This window comes from Caretta caretta, chromosome 14, assembly GCF_965140235.1.
Source record: "Caretta caretta isolate rCarCar2 chromosome 14, rCarCar1.hap1, whole genome shotgun sequence".
In the NCBI taxonomy this organism is placed as follows: domain Eukaryota; kingdom Metazoa; phylum Chordata; order Testudines; family Cheloniidae; genus Caretta; species Caretta caretta.
This window is the reverse complement of record NC_134219.1, coordinates 23,903,737-23,931,464: the sequence shown is the minus strand read 5'-3', so window position 1 is coordinate 23,931,464 and position 27,728 is coordinate 23,903,737. Positions and strand designations below refer to the sequence as shown.

At 39.0% G+C, this 27,728-nt stretch overlaps 1 protein-coding gene across 3 annotated transcripts in view; it reads right to left on the bottom strand.

The window, feature by feature from the left end:
- The window catches only part of MYH10 (myosin heavy chain 10), a 136,557-nt gene that overhangs the window by 35,858 nt on the left and 72,971 nt on the right, over positions 1–27,728 (bottom strand). For all 3 annotated transcript variants that reach the window (XM_048819248.2, XM_048819249.2, XM_048819250.2), the window contains 14 exons: positions 24,769–24,867; positions 22,127–22,270; positions 21,692–21,787; positions 16,650–16,768; positions 16,044–16,196; positions 15,328–15,501; positions 13,136–13,309; positions 9,210–9,324; positions 3,885–4,078; positions 3,504–3,625; positions 2,129–2,198; positions 1,864–2,024; positions 797–905; positions 579–710 (listed from right to left, as the gene is read on the bottom strand). In XM_048819248.2, coding sequence (XP_048675205.1) covers positions 579–710; positions 797–905; positions 1,864–2,024; positions 2,129–2,198; positions 3,504–3,625; positions 3,885–4,078; positions 9,210–9,324; positions 13,136–13,309; positions 15,328–15,501; positions 16,044–16,196; positions 16,650–16,768; positions 21,692–21,787; positions 22,127–22,270; positions 24,769–24,867 — 1,862 coding nt within the window. The remainder of the gene's footprint in view (positions 1–578; positions 711–796; positions 906–1,863; positions 2,025–2,128; positions 2,199–3,503; positions 3,626–3,884; positions 4,079–9,209; positions 9,325–13,135; positions 13,310–15,327; positions 15,502–16,043; positions 16,197–16,649; positions 16,769–21,691; positions 21,788–22,126; positions 22,271–24,768; positions 24,868–27,728) is intronic.

Genomic DNA, 27,728 nt, shown 5'->3' with positions numbered 1-27,728 from the left:
ATTTTCCCTAGATTGAAATTCATTTTATTTCCTGCTCTGTAGATTCTGAAATATTAACTCATGTCTTCACCAATCAATAACCAATTAAGATTTTAAATGACTGGAACAAATACCAATCACAATGACATCATACAACATTTCTGCTCAATAGGACACACATATTCATCATTACTCTGATCCAGTTTCAGTTAGAAACAACAAAAAATAAACTTCATACAAACCTGTTTCCTCTCACTGGTTATTTACAACATAGGAGTGCTACAGAAAAGTTTCCTGGCCTGAAATTTACACTTAAAATGCTACCAGCAGCATTTCCCCCTCCCCCCCCCCTTTTAAAAACACAGAAAAGGCTGTCAAAATACCTGTCCCTCTGTTCTGAAACAAGATGATTTGTCAGGTTTGGATCCATAGGTAAATGAGTGAAATCAACAAGTGGTCTTGTCTCACATAATAGAGTTAATCACTTGCTGTACAATGCTCTCTGTCCACAGAGCTCCCACGGATGTCAAAAGGAGTTCTTCACACAAGACTTAGGTCAGTACCTGGCCATTAGAGACTTGATCTTTAGCACAACAAACCTGCTGATGTTTCCTCTCCATCTCCTCAAGTTCTGCCTCCACTTTTGTCTGTTTTTCCTTCACCTTCAGCAGCTCCTCATCCTTAGCCTGAAGTTCTTCTTCCTGTCGAGTAACCTGCAGAAGAGGCTTCACCTGCAATGGAATTAGAAAGTGAACTGTGTGTATGGAGGAAAACGTGTAGCATAGTGTGTTAAAGAAAGTGACAGAAAACAGCCAACCTTTGTGAAGACTCTCCACCATTGCCAGTGCCTTAATTTTAGATACGCTGCACAATTCCTCTGCAGGACTTTTAATGCACTTAACTGCTGCTGTTTTTTTGCAAAGGCCCTAAAGGCAGAAGCACAAAACATTTTCCACACTTAGTAAGGCCAAGCATAAAGTATATTTGTATTTGTAGTTAGGTGATCATTCTGGAACACTTTTAAACCACAACAGGCTGACTAACCCGATTTATGGGAAACAGAACTCTAGAGTGATCATTTCTCATCTAAGGATCAAGCTAAGACCCAAGTTCAGCATTCATATTACAAAGAGCGTTTGTGATAGGCTGACCCCTGTGCTAAAAGTCCCACAAATGACCTCAAAGACTGAACTCTCCCTTGAATCCTAGAGGTGGCCCTCCAGGTTAGGTTTGAGACATACTGGTGGAGCAAGAGAGTTTTTAAAGCCATCAATACATAACCACCCAAGCAATAATTAAGACATTCAATGGTAATGAAAATAAAATTACAATTTCATACTAATCGCATAACCAACTTAGGGCTAGGCATTTGACCGGTCCAAAAATAAACTGGTCAACTGACCAAATATTGGTCAAATATTTTAACACACTAATATATTAGAACAGTAACAGTAACAAAAAGGAGTAAGACTTTATGGTCTCCAGTAGGCTTAGCTTTAGCTAGATAAAAATGTACCTGAGTTATTTCAACTCAAAAATGCGAAACAATTAAATGAAATTCTTAAAAAAAAAAGAAAGAAAGAATGGCACCACGAGGTAGTCAAAAAGGTAAGCTGCACCCCTTTGTCAAGACATTCTTGCTGGACTATAGAACTATGATAAATCGCACGATCCTCAGCGAGTGTCAGTTTAGGCTTGCAAGCTTGCCAGTAGCCATTATTCGATCTGTTAATTCACTAGCTTGTCAAACCTAAAACAACTGTTACTGAAGATCATACAATTTACTGGGTTAAGCCAAGTCGTCTTATAAGAAAGTATGTATTAGAACTTTAAAAGGATTAAGTTTCGACTTTAGATGGCCACTTCAGTTGCTCATTCACTCACTTTCTGGCCAGGTATCCTCTGCAGACAGCTTGGAAGAAGATAATGATGTCTGTGATCTTCAGATCCCGTTCTTCTTCTAAATGTGCCAAGACACCAGCTCGGAAAAAAATCTTGCTCTGTCCAATTCTGTACAAGTTGGGGTCCAGCTCCAATGCTCTGATCTAAATGAAAGGCAAATCAATTCTTTATAACAAAGAGCACAAAACAATGTACTCTTGGCTGCAAATGTTAAATGATTTACATCTAAATATCACTAAATGCTTACCATTCGTTCACAAGCCTGCTTGCCATCCATAAAACCCTTAGGGATTGCATTAGGAGTAAGGATCTCATACCTGTAAGTCAAGAAAAGAACAAAACCACTGGACCCACTAACGAATCACCGCCAGCCCAACCATATTAGCAAACTGGCATTGATTTTCTCTATTTCTGAACTGTAAGTGTGAGACTTTTCTCACAAAAAAGGGAGAAGAATGAACTGGTAGCCTCAATGTTTTCACCAGCAGCGTGTGACAAGAAGTGAACCATCACCCATCACACGCGCACACTTAAGATAAGATACTGTTTGGAGGAGGAAAGGTTAATGTCTAAAATGCCAAATTTCCTTGAGTTGGCTTCTTGACATTTAGGTATTTTATTCCTATACCTGTGAATACCCAGAAAGTGTTTCAGAACTGACACAAATGCACTAAGAAGAGAGGTGTGGGAAGTCTTTCTCCATACATTTAAAAAAAAAAAAGAGAGAGAGAGAGTGAGTGTTTGAAGTACTGCTTTTTGGAAGAAAGACCAAAATAGGCTGTTTACCCTGGTAAGCTGCGAATTGCCAAACCCACTGGGGGAGAGGGTGGGGAATGACTTCAAAGAGAGTTTATCCAGAAAATGTTTCAATTGATCCATTAGGAAATATTTTTTACACCATTGAAAAAGGAAGCTACACCCAAGGCAAGATTTTCAAAAATGTGTTAAAAAAAACTTTAAGTTCCATTTTCAAAAGTAGCTTAGGCACCAAAACACCCATTTCGCTTTTGAAAAATGGGATTCTAGCGCTTTTTACAATTTTGCCAGAAAAGGACAAGATGTACAATTGCTAGCATTCCAGTTACTCTGTTTCTAAAAATATAATCAGTATATTCAGTAAGCTTTTCTTAACACCTACCTAAAGTAAAGAGCCTTTGCACTCACACACAAGAGCGCTTACCACCAGGAGGCAAAGTCACAAAAATTTGACCAACCCTCGTTCACCTTCCTACTCTAAAAATCAAGAAAAAAGGAAAGAAAACATTTTCCTCCATGAGACCCGAATGACACTACTCTGGCTTACTTTAAATATAATCAACATCTAAAGAAGTTTCAGGAAAAACTGTGTCTGCCGTTATTTTTAAACGTCTGGAATCTTGGGTGCCTGTGTGGAGAATGGTTTGGAACTGCGTGGGAAGAGACATGAGATGGCAAAAGAAAGACGACTGGTGTTGGAAAGGGAAAATAGGAAGTATCCCAAACACCCTCCCCTCAGCACTTCAGCCTCAAACCACCTCCAGATTCTTTTCTTTTTTTTTTTTTAAATTTAAACCACCCCCCAAACTGTTGTGTATGTTTTAACTGAAAAAAAAATAAATTGTAAAAACCCAAGCTAGTCATACCTCTGTCTGAATTCCTGGAATACTATCCTGTTTGGAAATCCTTGTCGACAAATCCTTATTCCTTCCAGGACACCATTACAGCGAAGCTGATCTAAAACCAGGTGTGGATCCAATTTTCCAGCCTGGACAAGGAAACAAAGAATACCTTTGTACTCTGAACTTATGAAGGAAAGACAGTTATAATTTTTCACGACTTCACCTATGTTTCCATGTACACATGATACAGAAGAAATATTCTGCCTGTATGAATATCTTAAGTACTCTCCCTATTTTGAAAGGAGGAATACAGTGTGCATCTGTATGAGGTCTCCATTTAGAACCCAGATAGTGATTTTCAGGTCAAAAATTGCTAAGAGGACAAAACTGGTGTTCAACCCATACCCTCTTCTCGTGGTTTGGAATAATGCAGCGAACAAAGTTGGGATTAGTGTTTCGGAGAGTTGCCATCAGTTTGGTGAGAGATTCCTTGTACAGTTGTCCAACAGTACGAAACATGCCCTTCTTGGTCTTATATGCAGAGCCAAAAGCAGTCTCTGTCATACCAGTGACTTGATCCAGGCCCACAATACGGTCCACTGGGAATGACAAGAAAATAAAATTAAGCAGATCTTAACATTAGTCAGATATACAAATATGCAGTACACAGGAGTGACAGTGCAGCAGCAAAAGCTTTGTGGAACAAATGGTAGAAGATGCCATCAGTAGACAAGGCAGTCACAGCATGTGTTTGGGACACTGTGCAGAAGCAGCGGAATTGAAAGCCACAAACTTATATGGCAGAATACTGTAGCTTTGACAACTATGTACGAAAACATCCAGCTCTTTATTTTGAAGTTCTATATGCACCAATAAAGCCATTGTCTCTATTTTAAGTGAACTCTTGACTGATGAGCAAAAGAGAATTACTTGGAAACTGCAAGTTATGAATGATGTGAAAAAAAGCTTCTAAAGGCAAAATAATTCAAGGCTGAATATTTGAAACTTTGAACTGCACAAACTCTGCACATCTTCTTAGATTAGAATAATCACATATATGTTCTATAAATATTAATAGAATGAAATAAAAGCCCTGATGTATACTGGAGACTAGTTGAAAAGAGGTTTCCTCTTAGCTCCTCTATAGATGGTTATGCTTTCAGTGAAAGAAAGGGGAGATAAATATGCTGGAGTTTTGAAAGGCCTTAGTTATTTTAACATCAAACTGTACAGATTTCCTCAGCCAAAAGTGCAATAGCTTTAAAGTACAAAAAGCGCAGAACAAAATTTCATAAAGGTGTTCCAAAGCTGCAATAAAGCATCAGAAAAGAGACTTCAGAAGAGAGAAAAAAAATCAAAAACATTCAGTAACTTAAAATTTTTACTAGATATCTCTACAGTTTTTTCTTCATGAAGCATAGGAGTCTGAATGTAACTCAAAAGCCAAAATTTCCAAAGTGAACTAACCATAGACACTTTTTCTAATCTTTCATTTCTTATCCAAAAAGGAAGCTCAATACCTTGATGCTGGGAGCTGGCATTTCTCATTACTGAATTCATACAGTATGCACTGGTAATCAGTTTCTAGCTGGTAAGCTTGGAACAAGTACACCTCTACCCCAATATAATGCGGTCCTCAGGAGCCAAAAAAAATCTTACCACGTTATAGGTGAAACCGCATTAGATTGAAATTGCTTTGGCCTCGAGCATTTCCATTATTAATAGTCACTTCCTGCCCCAACTGACCCCTCAGAACCCCCAACCCATCTAACGCCCCCTACTCCTTGTCCCAACTACCCCCTCCAGAGACCCCCCAACCACCCCTCCCAAGACCCCACCCCCATCTAAGCCCCCTTGCTCCTTGTCCCCTGACCGCCCCCTCCAGAGGACCCCCCCGTCCCTAATCACCCCCAGGACTCCACCCCCTACCCAACCCCCCTGCTCCCTGTCCCCTGACTGCCCCGACCCCTATCCACACCCCCGCCCCCTGACAGGCCCCCTGGGACTCCCACACCCTATCAAACACCCTGTTCCCCGTCCCCTGACCGCCCTGCCCCCAGAACCTCCAAACCATCCAACCCTGCCTGCTCCTTGTCCCCTGACCAGCCCCCTGAGACCCTTTGCCCCTTATCCAACCCCTCTGCCCAGCCTGGCACCCTTTACACGCCGCTCAGAGAGGCGTGTCAGAGCCAGACACGCCGATCTGCCGAAGCGTGCAGCCCCACCCCCCAGAACGCTGCTTTACTGCATTATATCCGAATTCGTGTTATATTGGGTTGCATTATATCGGGTTGCGTTATATCGGGGTAGAGGTGTAGTTATACCTAGAGTCATTCAAACAAAACAATGCTTTCAGAATTGGTTCTGTCTACTTATTTCATATACAATATTTCATAAATGACAATGTTTTATATTTCAAATTGGAACCAGCTTCTCATATTTTCATAATTTATAGATTTATACAATCCAAGGTCAGAAGGGAACACTGTGATCACCTAATTTGACTTCCTGTGTATCACAGGCCACAGAACTCCCCCAAAATAATTTCTAAAGCTGAAATTTTAGAAAAGCATCCAATCTTGAATTTAAAAAATTGCCAGTGTTCAAGAATCCATCATGGCCTCTGGTAAATTGTTCCAATGGTTACTTTCTGTTAAAAACGTATGACTTATTTCCAGTCTGAATTTGTCTATCTCCAACTTCAAGCCATTGGATCGTGTTATATCTCTTTCTGATAGACTGACGAGCCCAATATCAAATATTTATTCCCCATGCAGTACTTACAGCCTTGTAGATCAGTCACCCCTTATCTCTTTGTTAAGCTAAATATAGAGGTGTCCTTGAGTCTATCACTCTCTCTAAGGCAGGTTTTTTAACTCTTTAGTCATTCTTGTGGCTCTTCTCTGAACCCTTTCCAATTTATCAACATCTTTCTTGAATTGTGGACACCAGAACTGGACAAAGTATTCCAGCAGCAGTTGCACCAGTGCAAAATACAAAGGTAAAATAACCTCTCTACTCTTATTTATGCATCCCAAGATTGCATTAGCCTTTTCGGCCACACTGCGGGCTTATGTTCAGCTGATATGTTCAACTGATTATCCACCATGACCCGAAAACCTTTTTCAGAATCACTGCTTCCTAGGATAGAGTCCCCCACCCTGAAAGTATGATTTACATCATTCTATTGCTGACGCTGAGATTAGAATCTGAATGTATGTGGCGTGATGAGTTTGGACAGTATGGTCACCCTTTAGTAGGTGTAGCTTAGTGACAAGTGAACAAAGTAATTGGAAATTAGAGCCCAAATCTTACAGATATTAAACCACATGTTTAATTTTAAGCAGCTGAGTAGTTCCACGAGCTATACATGAGCTAATGTGTTTATAGGCTCATGTCCTAAACATTTAGCTGAAAGCAGAATGCAAATCTAAACCAGAAATGGGATTCAAAGATACGTTTAGCCATCCTACAGCGTATGCAAGAAACCAGCAGTTTGTAAAATATTAGAAAGATACTGTGTGTAAACAGACAACAGCAACAACTAAGCACACACAAACTTGCATTTTACAGCTCTGTGATAACTGAAACATTAAATTGTGTGGGTATAATCCAAGTTAAACATCTAGGTATATCTGAAAACTACAAAAATAAATAAAATGAAAGAATAGGTTATTTATTTATTTATTAAACAAAGGTAAATGACTGTCAGCTTTTCCTTAAAGGTGGCCCGTGAAATACAGTGGCAACTTAAAAACCTTTCAGCTGCCTTGGATAACTAAACAACATAACTTCAGTACTTATTTTAGGAAAGTAACAGGAATACTGCTAGTTTACAGAAATAAAGGAAATACTGCAAGGAATGAGGTAATGTAAAGCAAAACTTAAGTTTAAGGGTGCCTATTATAAGTTGTTGTGGTTTTTGTTGTTTTTCCATTTGTTTTTAAAAAAAACTTTCTAACTCTTGGGGGGTGGGAAGTAGTAATTTAAGTGTTCTGGACGAACTCATATGATAAACTGCAAATATCAATTCAATTCCTCACAAAAAAAAATCAAGGGAGAGTTTGTAGAGAAAGCAAACATTAGATAGCTCTTAAGTGAAAACAAGTTTACAGGAGTTTGAAACGAGCCACTGTACAACTGCATTTGTACCACTTAAAATGTTCACAAGTCAAATTACTTGTTTTTTTTTTAAGAGCACATAAGTGTTAAAATGCTTTAGAATTTTTCTTAAAGTTGGGCTGTGAACAAAGATGAGAATACTGAAAATCCTACAAGTGATTTCAAATACCTGTACCTATCAGAGTATTGTTTCAATTGGAGAAATAATCTGGCGTCTCAAAATAGAAGTAGGAAGCAGTAATAAACCTTTTAACCTGCAATGCTTTAAGTGCAGTGCATAAAACATAAGATGCAATATGTATGCAGTAGCAATTGAATAGGTATGCACTCAAAGTCACTTGCCTTGTAGATATATCTAAATTTAGCATGAAATGAACAGTTCGTGCAAGCCTATAAGCAAAAATGGTTTTCCTGTAGGTACAATCCTGCCTATGATTTTATATACATTCACCTGGTGCATCATGAAGACCAGTAATATTGTCATAGAAAGATGCTCTCTGAATATTCTGAATCTCTAAGGTAGAGAAACAGCAAAAACAGAAAGACAGAAGAGCAGATACACAAGACACTTAGTTAGTACACAGAACACATTTTAACAATCGCAAGCAAACTTTAAATTGTGCTACAAAAGCAATTAGACCACACATATTCCATGCACATTTCAGTAATCCTTAGATTCAAGTTTTGAGTATTAGGACTGATGTGTGTTTTTAGGGGAAGTGGATTTACTTGAAAAAAAAAAAAAAAAAAAACAAAAGCCTTTTTCCTAAGACAGATTTCAGAGTAAAATATACTTCATAAAACTGCTCTCTGTAGCTGAATCACAAATCATTAAGCGTTCTTCATCCCATAAATCATACGGGAAACTCAATACTAAGCCTATTGCTCAGGTGTCTTCTGTATCAAAAAACAGACAATGGCATGCTCCCAAATATGAAAATGTAGCATAATACACTGGAGTGAGTGTAAACATAAATAAATAAATAAAAAACAAACAGCTCTTGCAAAGTGTTTCCATGGTTAACTGTGCTTTTTACATTATTTTAGTGGAAGTTGTGAAAGATGATATGTTAGCTGATGTGCAGATAATTAGCTAAATGGCAAGGTCAAATCCATGGGAATAATACTTTTTACAATGTTTTAATATGCTAATTAATTGTAATTTGCTTGAAAAAGATACAGACATATTGCACACATTACAGACATGAAGCCCAGTAAGATCTGATTTCATGAAAACAGCATTGTTAAGCAGCAGCACCACCAGAAGTGGCCTCTCCTGCTGCTTTTTATAGCAAGTCTGAAACTGAGTAACTCCAAAGACTTTCAGATAGGACTCTCAGAGCAATTGTCAATACACAGCAATGCTTTGAAAAAGCAGCTAAATTAAGGGATGGTACATGTGCAAGGGACTGAATTCAGGGTCTAGGGAACAAACCAGCTCCCTCTGCTTATAGTTTTGGCTGTTTAATCAGGGCTAGCTTATCGGGATTAAGCTGCTATTATTTTCAGCTATGGACCAGGAAAGAGTGTAAACAAAACACTCATCCAAACAAGATTACATCTCAGATGATGATGAAATCTGCACTTAGTCGCAGTATATTTTCTTACCATCCTTCCAAAGCTCTGCAACAAATTTGTCAGAAGACTGATGCAAAAGGGTAGCCACATTGTCATTCAGAGGATCCATGTTCTTCATCAGCCACTCATCTGCCTTGTAGTCTACCTGTAAAGAAGCAAGCAAAGGTACATGTGGTGAGTTATTGGGACACTGCTAACTTGGGTTTTGTTTTCTGTTTTAACTACGGTTTTCAAAAAGCTATTTCCCAAGAAAACATCCTTTAAAACAGGAAAAGGAGTCCTGTGACACCTTATAGACTAACAGACATATTGGAGCATAAGCTTTCGTGGGTGAATATCCACTTCATCGGATGCATCTGACGAAGTGGGTATTCACCCACGAAAGCTTATGCTCAAATACGTCTGTTAGTCTATAAGGTGCCACAGGACTCTTAGTCTGGATCTGTAAAAGTGGCAAACCCTCTGATACATGATCCTTTAAACAGTGTTCTCTGAATTTCCCTCTTCTATTCTTTCAAGAAAAAGTGTTAAAATGCCTTTTGTGTCCTATTGATGTTTATGTGGCTGAGAGTGTCAGTCTGTTTCTCCTTTGTAAGCACAAAGTGCTATCAAATGCAGTTTTAAACTTTGAAACCTTTCTTTTTTGTGACATTTAGAGTAGCAGCTGTGTTAGTCTGTATTCGCAAAAAGAACAGGAGTACCTGTGGCACCTTACAGACTAACAAATTTGAGCATAAGCTTTCGTGAGCTACTGAATGCAATTGATGAAGCGAGCTGTAGCTCACGAAAGCTTATGCTCAAATAAATTTGTTAGTCTCTAAGGTGCCACAAGTACTCCTCTTCTTTTTACAAAAAAGAAAGTTTTGCTTTCACCCCCATTTTATTCATCTTATTTGCTGCCTAGAGAGACAAGGTGGGGGAGGCAGTATCTTTCATTGGACCAACTTCTGCTGATGAGACAGCCAAGCTTTGCTGCTTGTACCAATGATGGGTAAAACATTTTCAAACAAGTTATTTTCAAGCAGAAGCTTTACTGTGGAAATGTCAAAACAACTCATGTAAAATAAGAAGATTCTAACTAATGCAGCTAAATTACAAAGATGAGTAAATTAAGGATCTGTTGCAAATAACTGATACTTTTAGATTTGGATGACTACTGCAATTAGACAACGAACTGTTATTTAATAATACTGAAAACAAACAAAGCTTCTATCTTGATAGTCTTGCAGAATACTCTGGGGTGATATTAGAAATACAGCTCAGCAGCTGAATACTGAAGTTTTCTACAATTAATATTTCAAGCCCAGAATTTCAAAAAAATTTACTTTATAATGGTAGCTAAGTGCCTAGACACCTTTAAAAATTTGGCATCAGCTCAAAGTGAGATATCAGTCTCCGACAAAGGACTTAATACCTCCAAGATTTTGCCAACCATGAGGATGACAAGTATAAATTCAGCGCTCTCAAGCTTTTCATAGTGTGCACATCCCATTTTAATACAGAGATTGTTTAGTCGTCCACCCCATCATATACGTGATCATTTAACATCACGGTGGGTAAAACTACAAAAAGTACTTTGTGTATTCTAACATAATTGCATCTAGAAACAAAGAACAGCCAGCACCCATGTGAGCAACCAGCTCTCAGAAGAGCACACAACACACGTTGGAAACCTCTGGTCTAACTCACAGTTAGACAGCAAGTGAAGTTAATAGGAACCTGACCAGTAAGGGCTGTGCGGAGAATAGAAACACCATTTTGTGAAGGATTTTGAGGTTTTTGTTTTGATTTGGAATGGAACCTGAAAGTTTTGAAATTATCTGAAAAATATGAAAAAATATTTAGATCAAAATGTTTTGACAAAAATGTAAAGGTTTTAACTTTTTATTTTATACGTTATAATACAAAATAAAGAGTTTCAAAACAAAAAGTCCTTTAAAAGGGGAAAAAGCAAAAAATCCCACTGACAGTGCTGAAACAGGACACTAACAAGGTCAGACTTTTCCCCCTCTTCTTTTCCTCCAAAATGACATTTTGCTTAAATGAACATGATTTCGCAAAGAGTTTCAATTTTGATAGAACTGCATGACAAAACACATTTCCTAAGTTTTTCTAAGCACCTCCACCTGCCACAAAAATTTGCACAACAGTGCCTGTATCACAGAAGTGGCCAAGCCAGTCTAAATTGGATTGTTCTTCTCCATAACACAAGTGGACAACTCTTCACAGCAAGAAATATTGGACTGCCTCCTGCCACGAAGGCAGACACTAAATTATTCCAAATTTTCTCTATTTACATTTGTTTTCTTTATCATACTGGCCCTCCTGCTGTGACGTATCGGTAAAACGTGAGCGCTCAGACACACAAGCACCATTCAGTTGTGGGAACTGTGAAAAAGTGACAGGTGTCAGTATTTCGAAGTTACCAATTTGAAATTTCACTTAATATTCTGATAAGATAAATATATGGGTTTGTTTAGCTATACAAGGTAAGAGTTTTCCTTTAAGGAAGAAAGTTTTAATAGGTATGGAAATGCATTAGTTTTTTACAATTTTGTTTTGGGGCACAATTCTTTTAGAAGGGAAGTTTTAAAGTGAAGCAGAATGAGAAGACAGGGTATCTGATCTTATGTCAAACTTAGGCCCGGTTCCTGGGACATTTACTGGTCCATGATTTAAAAAAAAAAAAAAAAGAGTACGTTATTTAAACTTCCTTGTCAACATGAGCAGGGAGTTTCCTGTGCACATATGAATGTAAAATCCATCCAGAGGTTGATCATAGTTACTGTGTGTGCCATACAGATGAGAATAACCATAAAAACAGCTGAATCACTGGTCATGGTAATGGGGGGGAAAAAAAAAAAAAAAGAGTCGAGAGCATCCACTCTAAGAGGAATGCTTTCATTTAGCCTGAGGAGCCCAAATCCAGTAGAAGCACGAATTCTAGAACAGTTAAGTAAAGAACAGAAAAATTCAATGGCACTGGTTCAAGTCTGGACCATGGAAGATCCAGTAGGTAATACATACAGATAAGAAATGCCACTTCCTGATGAACAACTGTCCACATCACAACTGGGCCAGTTAGCAGTCTCAGCAGGGGAAGCAAAAATGGAATGATTAATGATGACTGAAATACATTCTTAGGGTATGCATTCACCACCCGTAGAATCGGTGGGTAGTGATCGATCTATCGGGGATCGGTTCATCGCATCTCGTCTAGACGTGATAAATCGATCCCTGAATCGACACCTGTACTCCACCTCGGCAGGAGGAGTAAGCTGAATCGACGGGGGAGCTGCCGTGGTTGACTCACTGCCGTGAGGATGGCCAGGAAAGTCGAACTAAGATACTTAGACTTCAGCAAGTTGCATACCTTAGTTCAAAACCCACCGCCCTCCCCACAGTGTAGCCCAGGCCTTAGCCCTAAAAAGGATTCTTTCAAAAGATATATTCCTTTTGGAGGAACAAAGTGGAGGAAGCTGGTATTGCCACTGCCCTGCTGAACCTATTCTAATATAGAGGACTGATTTGAAAAGCTGTCAAATCTGAAACCTTTTAAGAGTGCCAATTTTAATAATTAAATTCTTTTAATGAGAAACCCTATAAAAAAAGATCCACCTACTATGCAATCAACTTTACTACAAATAGAAATGATGCAATCATAAGAGGTTTCTGAACCAAAAGCCCTTTTTAGTCTATTTGTAAAGCTTAAATCTCTTCAAGCAAATCTGTTTAATATCTTCTTACAACTCCGCCACTGTAGGTTCTGATCCAGCAATCAGGATTTCAGTAAAAGCTCTCTCAAATATCTTTTTAACAAAAAGAAAACTAAACTGTTCCTACAGCCGAGTTTGCATGCACATAGCTGAATATCACTGCTAAAGCTTTAGCAGATTTTGCTGAAACTAGTCTATTTATAACACAATAGTTCAAATTGTTCAACATACAATCCATACCTTCCCTGCATAATGAATAATGCAGAAGTCAGCCTTGTCCTTTAGCTGCCGTGGTTTTTGGAATTTGGAGTGGGTTCCTTGTTCTTGGACCAATTTTTCCACAAATGTCTTGTCAGTAGCTTTAGGGAACCAACATTCTTCATCCAGCAAAGCCAGTACACCAGGTGGGTTTGCCTAATAAAACAAACAGTGTATTTAAACAAGAATTTATCTCAACATCTGGTTTCATACTTTTAATTAAGTCCTTCTAAAAATCTTATACACCAACCCATTACACTCCAGAAAAAAAAAAAAAAAAAAAAGTTTCTGGAGGGAATGTGTGAAGTTTGAGATTTCATTTGCTCAAGTCCCATTTTATTTAAATACACTTCACCAATGACAAATTTAAGAGACTAATGAGTTCGAGGAAGTCCATTCCATTTTAGACTATGTACACATACTGCACATCCTGAAAAACATCCTCAGTTCTACAGTAATCTCATACTTCTTTGTGTACAACAGTAGAATTACAGAACTCAAATGCTTGTCAATAAAAGCCTTATGTGAACTGCAAAGTTCTACCTAGTTATCTAAGGGTTTTATACATCCCCCTTACCACTGTATCTGAATACCTCACAATGTTTAGCGTATTTATCCTCAGCATCCATATGAGGCAGGGAACAACTATTTTCATTTTACCGGTGGGGATTGGTTTGAGGGCATCAGTAATCTTTTCCAAGGGAAACAGATTGCTACACGCAAGTCTAAGAAAAAAACCTAACAGTAGAGGAACTGATTTATAAAAATTTACACTTTAAAACAATTCATTGTGAATTTGCAAGTCTCCACATTTTACAAGATACGGCGATCTGAGACCATTCCATGACATCATGTGCCCATGTAAATTCATTTATAGGAAGACTGAGGAGGTACCAATGTTTGGCTCTTAAAACCCACTAAACATAAGTCTTAGAATATTTCATGCTAAATATTTTGTATAGTGAAAATACGCACATTTCTTCCCTCACACTTTATGGCAGGCAAAGCTCTTTATTCCAAGGAGACAGAATTTGGATCCTCTTTCTGGAACTGCACATTCAAAGTGAAGATCTTTGCAAAGATTTCTCTCCCCGCAAACTAACTTTTAAAGACAGAACTGGTTTGCTGGATTTTTGCTGCTCTGGATACAAGTATAGCATTACATGCAGCAACAGTGTATTAAAATGTGTGAAAGAATTAACTTCACAACAATTACAGCTCAAAATTTGGAAAAAAAAGTATGAAAATGGACTCAGATGAAAACGCTGGTCATAACCATCATTATGCCACTGATCCTTCTTTTTGCACATCTGTCATAGCCTGCAAAACTGGGTTCTGGGGAAAAAAAAATATTTTCTTAAATGGAGGGGAGGAATCCCTTAGCTCGGGATTGCATTTCCAGTAAGGAAGATGCTAGAGAGATGTTACATAATGATGCCGTAACTCAAAACAAGCGTATGTTGTGACATTTTAATTATCTGTCGTTCAGAGGACTTCAGGATAAACTTCAGCCCAGATCTGGGGGGTGGAGTGGGGAAGCGGGAATAGCCACTCAAGATTGGTGCTCTTTTTCTGGACTCTTAAGCAGCTCCTCATGCTATCTGTAGTTGATTGGAGTGGTCTACTGTTCCCAGAGACTGGGCAACAGACAGGATCCTTTAGCCAAGTGCATTGAGAAAACAGTTTCCCAAAGGCTGCAGTCTTACAAGACCCACTCAAACACAAGGCAGATTTATAGGGTGAAATTCTGGTCCCACTGAAGTTGATGGGAATTTTACCATTGACTTCAAAAGGGGCAAGGATTTCACCCTAAATCTTCAAGAGCTTTCTGGTTGAGCCACCACATTAAGCACCCATAATACCATCACATGGTTAGGCTTGAAGATAAGAGCAATGAGGACTTGGTTGGCATCAGAAACAACATAAACAGTAAGTCAAAGTATTTAGTCCCATACGACTAGAACAGTGCACTATGTGTATGCAGATAGGCTCACACACAAATGGACACAGGATTACTCCAGTGAGCACAGGATACTTAGACTAAAATTAATATAAAAATAATGGGATTCAGTCCTCAGTGGTCACATATTCAAGTTAATCCAATTCTTGGGACTGTTCCATAAGGCAGCCTGGTACCTGGTCCCAGAAATCCACAAGAAATGAAAGAAACGTACAGGCCTTTCTATTAAATCAATGCAGGGTTGCAGATCCAGTCCAAAATCAATAAAGTTCCATTCTATGCCCTCCCGCTGGTACTCTTCTTGTTCCAGGATAAACATGGTGTGGTTGAACAACTGCTGCAACTTCTCATTGGTATAGTTGATACAAAGTTGCTCAAAAGAGTTCAGCTGCAAAATATTTCACGAATTAGAATACCACCTCAATGGCAGAATTTATAATCTTATGAAATGTCCTCTGTTACATTTGCAAGTAGTACCGGTAGGGCAAATTTCTGATTTTATTAAGGGAGAGTTTCCTAACATCCAATAAATGAAAGATGCGATTTGGTCTGAAATTAGTATATAAAACATGAGTTCAATTCACCCACGAGACGTTATTCTTATCTGTAGTACACTCTAGACTGCTATATTACAGGAGAAATCCACAGCTGCAGAATAAATGGTCACGCATGAGTGTTTAACTCAGATTAGAAGAGAGACTGTGGCTTTAAACATTTGGGATTGTAATTTAGGGTAGCCAGAACCTTTATACATTGCAAAACTAATCAAATGCTTCATATAATCTTTACAGCATTCTCGCAACAAATTGCTTTACAGTACTTTACAATTTGGGATTGTCAGCAGTAAGGGCTACGAACATAGTGATAGATAGATAGAAAACAGAATTTAAAGCTATAAATTAGTTTTCCATAACTGGCTCTTTAGCAAACCTCAAAGATTTCAAATCCAGCGATATCCAGAATGCCAATGAAAGAAGCTCCCTGTCGTTTGGTCCTATCCAGAGCTTTATTAATGCGGTGAACAAGCCAGCGGAAGAGGCGTTCATAAGTGGCTTTTGCCAAGGCTTCCACTGCAAAGTCTGCCTGAAAATCAAAACATATTAAACATTTATTTATTCTCGAGGAGTCATCAAAAGAACAAGGAGATGGATGTTATCACAAACAACTGTTAAGGGAACTGAACAAGTTTAATGCAGTTAATACCACTGAGGAAAGAAAACAGTCAGCAGAAATACTACATGATTTGATTAAAAATAAAGTTCAATTCTATTGTCAACAAAAATTAAGACTGCTTTTCTACATTTGATATGTCAAACAACATTAGAATCAAGATCAGCTAAAGGCCAAGGAAAGGAAAGAAGTTCTTGCTCTCTATACAGTCTTGTTTTTTGCCATGCAAGAAAATACAAAACACAGAGTAAGATGTAACAAGGAACAGAACAGAAACTAGCATCAACATAGTTTACTGACTGCATCTGAAAAGTTACCTTGGATGAATTGTAGCTTCATTTTATTTTTATACATCAAAAAACTTACTTGTTCTTTGGTCTGGGCTTTCTGAACGTAGTCTCTGCCAACTTTAATGCGTGGCGTAAGTATAGCTCGAGTAAATTCCATTACATTCATTCCCAGTAGATGGCAGAGTTTCTGTGCAACTGAAAGTAATAAAGTTATTCACTTAAATACCCCCAAACTCTCCAGGCCAGCCAGAACATTAAGGAAACAAGCCATTGATAACTCAACGATTTTTAGCAACTACTCAATGCCGAAATCAGAAGCAGCATCAACCTTGTGAAAAATAAACCTATTACAACTAGTGTCTATAAGGAACCCCAGAACCTGTGGTAATCATATAAACACATTAGTGAATCCCTGTTAATTTAGTACAGCAAATCCCAGGTTAGTTCAGGAAATTCCTAGGAAGCACTGGAGCTGAATATTGTTGGTTTCGATGAAAGCTCATTCATTCTTTTGATAGAATATGCCAGATGCCAATAAGGGTATGTCTCTACTGCAGCTAGGAATGTGCATCCCAGTTTGGGTAGACAGACATATGCTGGACGACAAGCCTGCCCAGACCCCCTGGGCATACACTTTGGTGGCCAGCCCAAGCTGCCACCCACACTACCCTTGGCTACCCTTCTATTTTTAGTGCACTAGCTCAAGCAGAGCTACACACTATAGTGTAGACCTATGGCTGCTTAGAGAAACTGCTATGCTGCAGTGCAGGCAGGCATGCCAATGCATTGCTATGGGATTTTGGTCTGAGGCCACATCACTGAAACAGTGTCAGAGTGCTTTCACCTAAAGCAACTGGTACAAGAATGCTGGAAGCAGAATATCACACTGGATGGACCACTGACCTTTCCTGGTTTGGCAAAACCTACATTATTTCTACTTTATTTTCTTTCAATGTCAATCCTCTTCCCTATACATTTTCTATTAATAGGTTGGGTGTTTTTGTGACTTAAGATTTCTAAAAATGAATCTGACACACATTAGATATTCTTAGCTCTGGGGCTAAGTGTTTTTCTCAAGTGTGCCAGCTTCTAAGCTTTCTCAGAAGGACATCTAGCAAATGAATTTTTTAGTCCCTCTCATCTTTCCAATATGATGATTTGGCATCCTTCGATTTAGTCTGTTAAAAAGAAAGAGGAACCCTCTTTCTGGGACAATCTAGTACTGAAGATGGTATTTCCCAGCCCCAAAGCCCTGGATTCTGTGCTTGGTCATGTACTCCTCCATGTGGCAACAACGAGAACATCAAAAATTCGGCATTATGCTTTCGCTCTACTGTAAGACAGGAGGAAATGGACTTTGAGTACAACATGCTAAACAATAGTTAGAAAACACAAATGTGGGTGTCCAGAGCTAGACACCCACGAGTCAATACTTTGGCATTTTAAGGACGAGTCCTGCTCTCCCAAGACTGAGTAGCCACAACTCACTTTGGCTTGATATTTTTATGGCATGAAAGTCACTCAAACTTTAAAATAAAAATGACATTAAATTGGTATTTAAGAGACAAGATTTATTGTTTCAAGAGCCTCCCTGCCAGCATCTAAAGTTTGTCTATTCTCTCTCAAGTACCCACAAATTTCCCTAAGAAAAGGAACAGCTACATTCACCAGGAATTTGCATCTTACAGCATATTCATCTGGTATCTGTGGAAAGGGTGGCTTATAAAAAATGTTACTCCTTCACACCTCCCCCACTTATTTCTCCTTTGTCATTACTCAGATACCAAGAGTTAGCAGCAGCATTATCCATCTCTAGAAGTCTAAATATACTGTCCACTTTGCAGCGATGTTCTTGCAATTCCCCCCCCCCTTCCCGTAAGCTCCATTCCTCCCCAAAATACCTAAAACTCACTTTTTTAGTTGTCTCTGGGTATGGTATTTTATTACAAGTTAAACAACGTGACGAGTAACACACATTGAATGAACTCTAGAATCACATGGACAGTTTGGATTCTGAAGAGAGGTTAATCTCAAGGTTTTAGAGGATTTGGGTTACATTTCTGAGAGGATGTATGTATTGACATTTCTAGTGACATGCAAGGGAGAACCTGTAGCTGTAAGCTTGATGAATAGATTCTTGTCAATTGACAAGACTGTTCTACCATATTTTTAGCCTGATTCACGTTGAGAGAGAAGGAACTGCAACCAGTGGGAGGTTAAAACATACTCACAGTACTTGTCCTGAGCAATCGGACTTCCTGAAGAAAATGAAAGTTTGTTTTCCTCCTCAGTCTTTTCAAGAATTCTCTTAATCCTTTAAGATTCCTCTAAGGGGATGTGGAGGTGGAGGTGGGGGGGAGGGGTGTTTTTAAAATCCCCAGCACCCTCAAAGGACCCATTCCTTTCAGATAAACAGGTTTAGACAGGACAACAACTTCTCTCTGAAGCCAGTATCTACTGTTCCTCTTTGAGGAAAAAAAGTGCTTTGAATTTAATTGTGGGGTTCCTGTTCAGTGATCCTCAGTATATCCTGATCAAATTTGTTCCTTATTGAATTGCAAATGCTGCAAACTCACACTTTCTTTCCATCTTTTGCATCATCACCAGAGTACCTACCAAAGTAGTCCCATAGTCATAGACTGCTTTCAGTGTGTTGCCCAGAGGTAACCGATTATACCCAAATAAAAGGTTCTGCTGGAAGATCCACATGAAGGAACAGAATCTTTCTTAACTTTACAGAGCCAATACAGCTATATGTCACTAAAACAAACAGCTATGACCAGTTTTACAGGATACAGCCACTGTTCAGGACAGACCTGCATTCTCAGTTAGCTGGAGAAGTCTGTCAACCAATGCAATCAATTTTTTGACCTCCAGGAACTGACACTTTTCAGGACTTCAGGCCTCTGATAGCACATAGAGCAAAAGGATGGGACTAAGTTAAAGCTTGGGTCACCCACATAGCAGTGGCTAGCACTAGCCATTGCACCACCAAGTTAGTAGGGTTATTTATTAAAGAGGGACAGGATGCAGGACTCTTCTTCAGTTTCTGAAAACTGCAAAATAATTGAGCTTTTTGCCACGGGGGGGGGGGGGGGGGAGGAGAGGGAAAGGTGCACTGTACTGGGGATCACAAGAGTGGATACTGGTCTTGCCCACCATCCTCCTACGTGAAAACTTCCTGCTTTGTCCAAGAGCAAGACATGGCCTTTCAGGTTTGGAATCTTATCTGCTAAGTGTCCCTTTGACGGAGCTAGGCATATTATGATTCTGTTTTACCTGTGAAATATGCGAGATGCTGCATAGAAAGGCAGGTAATTTATGATAGTTTTATTATGTTGCATCTGCTTACGGACTGTTTTCTTTGGCTGTTTAATTGTATTTAGCTTGTATTTTTATACTCTATTGGTGACTATTAATGTAGAACGACCACATTTTTATTGTGCAAAACTATATAGAGAGACACAAGAACAACTTTGTTCTGTAGTGGAGACAGGATTAGTGTACACTAGAAATAGATCATTTGATGCCCAAATTAAAAGAATATCTCAGTCTTGAATTCTTCCCCTATAACTGTCAAATTGTCATCAAATCTACGAAGCATTATTTTAATCCCTAAGTTCTGAGGATATATTTATTAGTTGTCTCAGTACAGCTCACTACAGCTATAACAACTCAGAGGTTATTAGGCTTCCTGAACCAAAAAAGGCTGTTAAATTTCAGTATAACAATGTTGCTCAGGGGTGTGAAAAATCCACCAGTTAAACAGACCTAACCCCCAGTGTAGACAGCATTAAGTCCACAGGAGAACAACCACCTCTATGGGAGGCGGAGCACCTACACTGTCAGTGGGAGAACCCCTAAAGCACTTCAGCTGTGCAGCTGCAGTATTTTAAGTGTAGACAAGCCCTAAGAGACAATAACCACCTTGAAGTTTCTGGACAGGATTTTATTGCTTTAGGTCATTGCATAACAAGTCAATTAACAACATTCTTCATATAAAGCTTCATTTGTTCTTCAGTGCCTATGAAGTTCTCAGCAAATTTCAGAACTCTCCCACTTCCACTTTCTCCCTCAAAGAATGTTAGGGTACTAAATATAAAAATTGATAAAAACGAGCAACAGCAGCAGATGCTCAGGTTATGAAACAAATTTTAAATCTGAGCCAGCTTTTCTGCAACATTTGTTTTATCATTCAACACTTTTGATATCCAGAAAGTGGAGAGGTGATAAAAATTAACTGAAGATACTCCTAATACAGAGGTTAGAAGTGCCCATCTATAATCACAAACCACAACACATCAGGACTTATGCAAGAAGCTGTAGTTGCTTCTGTGTCTTACTGCTTTATTGAAATCAAAGCTAATTTTTAGATATGAAAACAGCTAAACACTTTGCAGTTAACCAAAGCTGAGTTTTAAACTACTGTAAAGATGTTATTTTCTTAGAGAGGATTTAGAATGACCAAATACTGGTTAAACTAGAAGTCTGAAAATTCTTAGAAGTGCCTACGGGACGGTCTCTTTTTTTAAGCACATCTACCAAATACTGACTGCACTCTGAAGTATTAAAATGTAAAAATAAATCATAGTCACACTACCCTGTCATTTCAGAAATAAGTATTTAAATACAGTACTTCTTAAATTCAGCCATTTCACTAAGGAAGTTGCCCTTGGCTCCAGGATTCTTTTCACTGGCAACGTAATGACTGTCAAGAACCAAAGAAAATACACTGATTTAAGTACACTTTTCTTTTCCTGACATTTAAGTCTTTGCTGAGAAGCAATTAATGAGGCTACAGCTGAAACGCTTGTTCAAAGTTTAGGAGAATTATAAACAGCTTCAATAATTTATGGAATTCTGTAGACAGCAGTTTTAATGCCTGTGTGGATGAGAGTATAAGATGAGTGGAAGATGGGAGAGTTTTAGTGGTTCCATGCTGGCTGTTACTGTTACAAATTATGGCCTCTCTCTGGCAGAGCTTTATAGAGGAAGTTCAGAAAAGAAAAAAAAAAAGAAAAAAAATACTTTCTAACTTCTCAGAATATCTGATGAACAAATTATAATCAGAAAACCACAATCAATGTCATTAAAGGCCACACAGTGTGACCAATTTACCTGTATTTTCTGGCATGGAGGCCTGATCAGTGTTTCTTTCCTTCTTAAAAGAAATATTACCAAATTGTAGTACTGACGACACCACCTTCAGCATTGCTGTGTTAACAGAAAGATACAAACATTTTCTTGTCAAGTTTGCGTCTTAATAAAATTCACCTCCTCACCAGTCTTAGGCACCCATTGAAGCCCAGTTCAAAAAGTAATTTACAATTATTATTGCACTATGTAGCAGTCTTTCTTGATTCTAGGTCAATTTTAGCTTAAAAATCAGAAGATTTCTTTAAGTTTTTGAAGCGGTACAATGTTTGCCACAGGCTTTCAAAGCATTAAAACTCCATTAGATTTAAGTTTGGTTGTCAACATTTGTTTCATTTAGTTTTTGTAATTTTACATAAAAAGCAAGTACACTACAGAAATCAAAAAGACTTAACTTACACAAGATTTCCTCATGAGAAAAGCCCATGATGTGCATGGCTTCCATAGTCTCCTGAAAGTTATCTTTGTCTTGCTGCCCAGGAATGGGGATATAGCCATTAGACAAAAATCTGTAATTGTTAAATCCTTCAAGCAGCAAGTCAGCTGTAGTGGAGGGAAAAAAGTAAAAGCTTTGTGCACAAGTCTAATATTAAAAAAAAAAAAACAACTAACAAATAAATGGACTACCAGTTATATCAGCATTTAAATAAACTGAATTACAAGCAGTTACTCCAAATCTTCTTTAACTCTAGAAATGAGTTCAAGTGCTGAACCCAGCACAATCTTTAATATAAAAAGGCCCAATTACCAACAGCTTCAAGCTGGCTTTGTAAAAAATGGATTAGCTCCTTGCACAGGGCATGAACGGGACACTGTTCTGCATAAGGGTTACTGCATTACGATGAAGTGAGCTGTAGCTCACGAAAGCTTATGCTCAAATAAATTTGTTAGTCTCTAAGGTGCCACAAGTGCTCCTTTTCTTTTTGAATTACAATTTCAATCCTCTAGAGTAGTGGTTCTCAAACTGTGGCCCACAGACTGCTTGTGACCCAATCAGCACAGAGCTGCAGCCCATGTGATATCCTCAGGGCCATACAGGTAGAATTGGATGTGACCCACAATGGTAAATAAGTTGAGAACTACTGCTCTAGAGGAGGTATTCATACCGGCCATGCAGCAGCATCAGGTTAGTGGGTCTGGTGAAGATGTGCTAAATTGATGGGAGAGCACTCTCCCGTCAATTTCTGTACTCATCCTCCTCTTCTCAGGGAGGTGAAGTTGGCAGGAGAGCATCTCCTGATAACACAACAGGGTGTAGACACTGAGGTAAGTGAATCTAGCTACGTCAACTTCACTTACGGTAACTTAAGTAGCGTAACTTAGATCATTTACTGCCATAGTACAGATAAGGCCACAGACATTCCTTCTGCCTATGTCTGATGGCTGTCCAAACAGATTTTTATATACACACTTAAAGTGTTGAGATAGCCCAGGAATCCTAACCACACAGATTCCTCTTCAACATTAAAGCGAAACAGATATAGGACCAATTTTTCAAATGTGTATATTCACACACAGTAATGCATATCCATCCATGCTCCCTGGGTATTTGTGCACCTAAAGTGAGTATATGCTAAGCTGCATGCACATGTGACTGAAATCACATATATTAATCTTGACTGGCTGACTGGAAGCCAATTGCCTGTTTTGGAATAGCCATGGTCAACCACTGTTTAAAAGGTGCAAAGTTCAAGTAGTAGTTACACTTAAAGCTACGATTTAGTCAGAGGTTGCGGAACTCACGGAATCCGTGACTTCCAGTGACCTCTGACTTCAGCCTGCGGTGGTCGGGAGCTGCAGGGTCCCCTGCCACCGGTGGGGGCAGGGAGCTGTGGGGTACCCCACTGCCTCTGGAGCTCCAAGCCACCAAGGGCTGCAGGGGAACCCTCAAACTCCCAGCCATGGCAGGGGAACCCCCCAAGCTCCCGGCTGACATGGGAGATAGGGGGCACCCTACAGCTCCTGGGGCAGAAGGGGACCCCCAGAGCTGCAGGGGTACCCAGCAGCCCCCAGCTGCTGCAGGCGGCTCCTAGCCCCTGCACAGCTGCCCCGCTTCAACTGTGTGGGGACCCACAGATCCCTATTTTGTCACAGATATTTTTATTAAAAATCACAGACAGCTCATGGCTTCAGTGAATTTTTCTTTTTTGCCCATTATCTCTCTGACTTTTACTAAAAATGTGTGAAAATCTTAGCCTTAGTTATACTACATACTAGCAGTTCTTTATTTTAAGGAATGTGACTAAGGATGGAGCTGTCCAGTATAAACCCACTCTTCCAGTAATGGTATATGCCACACATTTGGGTAAGTAAATGCAAGTTACCACAACTATACAGAGAAGAGGCGAGGCCCCATAGAATCACAGCATATCAGGGTTGGAAGGGACCTCAGGAGGTCATCTAGTCCAACCCCCTACTCAAAGCAGGATCAATCCCCAATTTTTGCCCCAGATCCCTAAATGGCTCCCTCAAAGATTGAGCTCTCAACCCTGGGTTTAGCAGGCTAATGTTCAAACCACTGAGCTATCCCTCCCCACACTGCTGGAGCTAACTGATATTCACCATGGAAGTGTAAACATTACACTGAGACTGGTTTTCTTCAGGCTTTTATTGTGTGTTTGTTTGGCATTCTGCCCAGTCTGAGTGCGTGGTCCAGTACAGATTTGACATTTCCTGCCAACACACTCTGTAACTTGAAGAAACTGAAATACTGCCAGCCTACCTTACTGATTGCCAGCCAGGGACTCAATTAAGGGGCTACAAAACCTTTGGTCTGCACTGGTCCAGAGTTTGTGATCTGGAAGTCATTCACCTGAAATACTGCGGTTATGCAACAGCTGCGGAACCAACAAGTCTGCTGCAATATGAAGAGTGATTTCAGAATAAAGCCAGCTGTTTTCTTTTCATACCTCAGATCTCTGATCATTAATTACTCTTTCAAGCCCACGGCATACAGGAACTTCACAGCTCAAGCACTAAAAATGGCAAATTCAGTATACATAAGAACTGAACAGGGTGATAGGATTAGATTTGTAACTTACACTTTAGGTGTTCTCCTGCCCCAGAGAGCAGTTGATAGAAGATATGAAATGTTCGTTCATCTTTGGCCTGACGAACAGCACGAGACTTTTCCAACAAGTCTGATCATGAATAGTCAAGGATCTTAACTTGCAATGTGCATCTTTTCATGAGAAATTCAAAACATAAAATTATACAAAGTGGGTTACATTAAAAGCAGAATTATCATCAGGTAAATTTGGTGCTTGCTGTGCTGGATTTATACCCTCAAGAAGTGACAAACAATTATGATTCTTTTAATACTTGTAACAAGATCTCTCCCTTTCTATTAGTTTTTTGCAAGAGACATAAAAGCCTACTGTGAGGATCAGATAGGGATTTTTTTAGGAAGCTCTTAAATTCCCCCTCACCCCCATGTTAATTTAGTAGTTAATTGGGGTTTGAGGCCTCCGCTGCCAGATCCTTTGCTTTGCTTGTTGCACAAACAAGAAAATGTTCTAACATTACTCGCACATACATAAAAGGAACACTAAGAAACTAGAATTAATTTTCACTATAAAAGCTTTCCCTACTCCCTCTTTCTATATTTGTTGTAAGGTCTTTTTAAGAGGGAAAAATCCTTTCTTGAAAAATCTCTTAAATGACAAACACCTTCACTGGAGTCAGTCAATTTACATGGTAGCTCTCAGGTTCTGGTAAAGTCTAACACTGTTGTCTTCTAAAACAAAAAAGATGCACATAAAGGGGGGAAAGGAGCTTAAAAAAAGAGACAGGAAAATGCAGCTTCTCTCTCTCTCTGGTGATTCAAGTTTAGTTGGTGGAAGATCATAGAGCACATAATCCAGTTAGCCCCTCCTGAACCACGCTTTAATCCCCTTTACTCTGGAAAAGGGTGGCTGGGTTGCTCTGATTTCCCCTGACCAGTCTGTTGAAGACAAGGTTTTTACATAGATCAGGCTACTTTGGAAACTCTTTCTAGTTTGTTATGAACAGCTTGGTAGAGTGTTAGGTTTAGATTTGTCCATCCACCTAAGGCAGATGCTTATTAGATAAAAGGAAAAGAGATGGGAAAATAGTAGGAGGAATAAGATGGGGGGGCACTGACACTGCAGCAAGGAAAGGGGTCATCTGGCATCATCTGGTGCCTCCTCCTTCTCTGATCTGTAAGAACATATTTGAGGATCCAAAAAGGCCAGAGTTACAAACCCCCAGGTACCAGAACATGGCAAAGATCACCATGATGGTAATATTAGTTGAGAGGATGAAGATCCCAATACTGTCTAACTGAATAAGTTACCAATTATTCCTCAGAAGCGTCCAGAAAGAGGGACAGGGAGAAGACACCATCAGACGTGCTCAACCAACATAGATTTGATAGGTTTCAGAGTGCTAGCCGTGTTAAGTCTGTATCAGCAAAAACAAAGAGGAGTCCTTGTGGTACAAGAGACAAACAAATTTATTTTGGGCCACTGATTTGCGGAATGCCCAAATAAATTGGTTAGTCTCTAAGGTGCCACAAGGACTCCTCATTTTTTATTTTTTTTTTTTGATAAATTTGATAATTCATATATACACTGTTATTCTCATCTTAAGAAAATTCTGGTGTCTCAACAATTTTGTAAGTTCACCCCAAGCCTTTAGATGTCTCAATCAGAAATTTAAGCTTTAGTTTAAACCCACTCACTTATAATAGTTTTGGGGCTCCATTTTATAATCTCTCAGCAACTTTATATAAACAGGTTTCAAAACACAGTCAAATTAAAAGTTTGAGTTTGTAATTCCAGCAAATTAACTTCTTTGATGCTGGTTGACTTTCCCTTATGTAAAAACAACCACCACCACTTGCAATGCACAAGTTGGCATCCTAAAGTAAACCATGCTTTCAATAAGGTCTTTCAAAAACGGCATAGCTGAATCCTCAAACGCCACCAAAAAGAAGTGCGGTCTAAATATTTTGACATCAAAATTCTGTATGGCACTTGTCATTTCAAAAATGTTTTTTTAAAGTTAGTGTTTACACATTTCTCTCACTTTAATGAGTTTAACAGAAATAAACATTTTCTAAATTTCAAAGTTTGTGCAAATGGAGAGGTTGCTTCATACAGGATGCTGTACATATATCAGATTAATTCCTTTTATTTTTCAATATTGAAATGAAGTGCAATACAATTTTGTTTTATAAAGGATACAGGTAACCTATCAATTTAGCCCAGTAACGTACCATCTGGAACAAACCTAACTTCTCTCTCTATCTACTGGACACGAAATTCTCCAATTTTCATGAAGCTAAACAAAATAATTCTGCTCAGCTATTTAGACAATAAGCCTGGATTTTTACAGATACTTAGAGTTGTAACACCTACCTGATTTAAGAACCATATTGATTTAGGCACTTGAGCCTTAATCCCATTCCTCCAGAGATCATACTCAACTCTGAGATTAACACCCTGACTCTTCTATTACAATGCAAGGAGAGCAACTATCAACAAAACAAAATGGAATACTACAGACAAGTAATCATCTGGAAGTATGGAAGAAATAGGAATCAAGACCATTCAGCAAAAACTGAATTCTTAGACTTCATATAACAAAAGGCACTGCACAGATGTAATTAACAAAAATGGGACAGAAGTTGGCCTTGCAGTTGAAACTTAATTCTGTCGGTATATTCGGATGAGTAAAATACAGCTCCCCTTCCCCCCTGGATGCGCTGCCTATGCGACCCAAACGAGACAAAAATCGTGCTTGTGACAATGGGTACACACAGGGCGGAGATCAGCTGATTAAGGTGGTGCCATTTCCAGTATCACTTTATGAAGTACTGGCTTACCTTAATTGGTTTTCCCAATAAACACCACACAGTCATACCTTCAGAACAGTCACAATCTAGCAGATTTCAAACAAAGTCTTATATTTTGTGCCAATTTATTTCAGAGTAAAAGGAAATTCTCAGACTTCTTGATAGTATGATAAACTGTTTTGA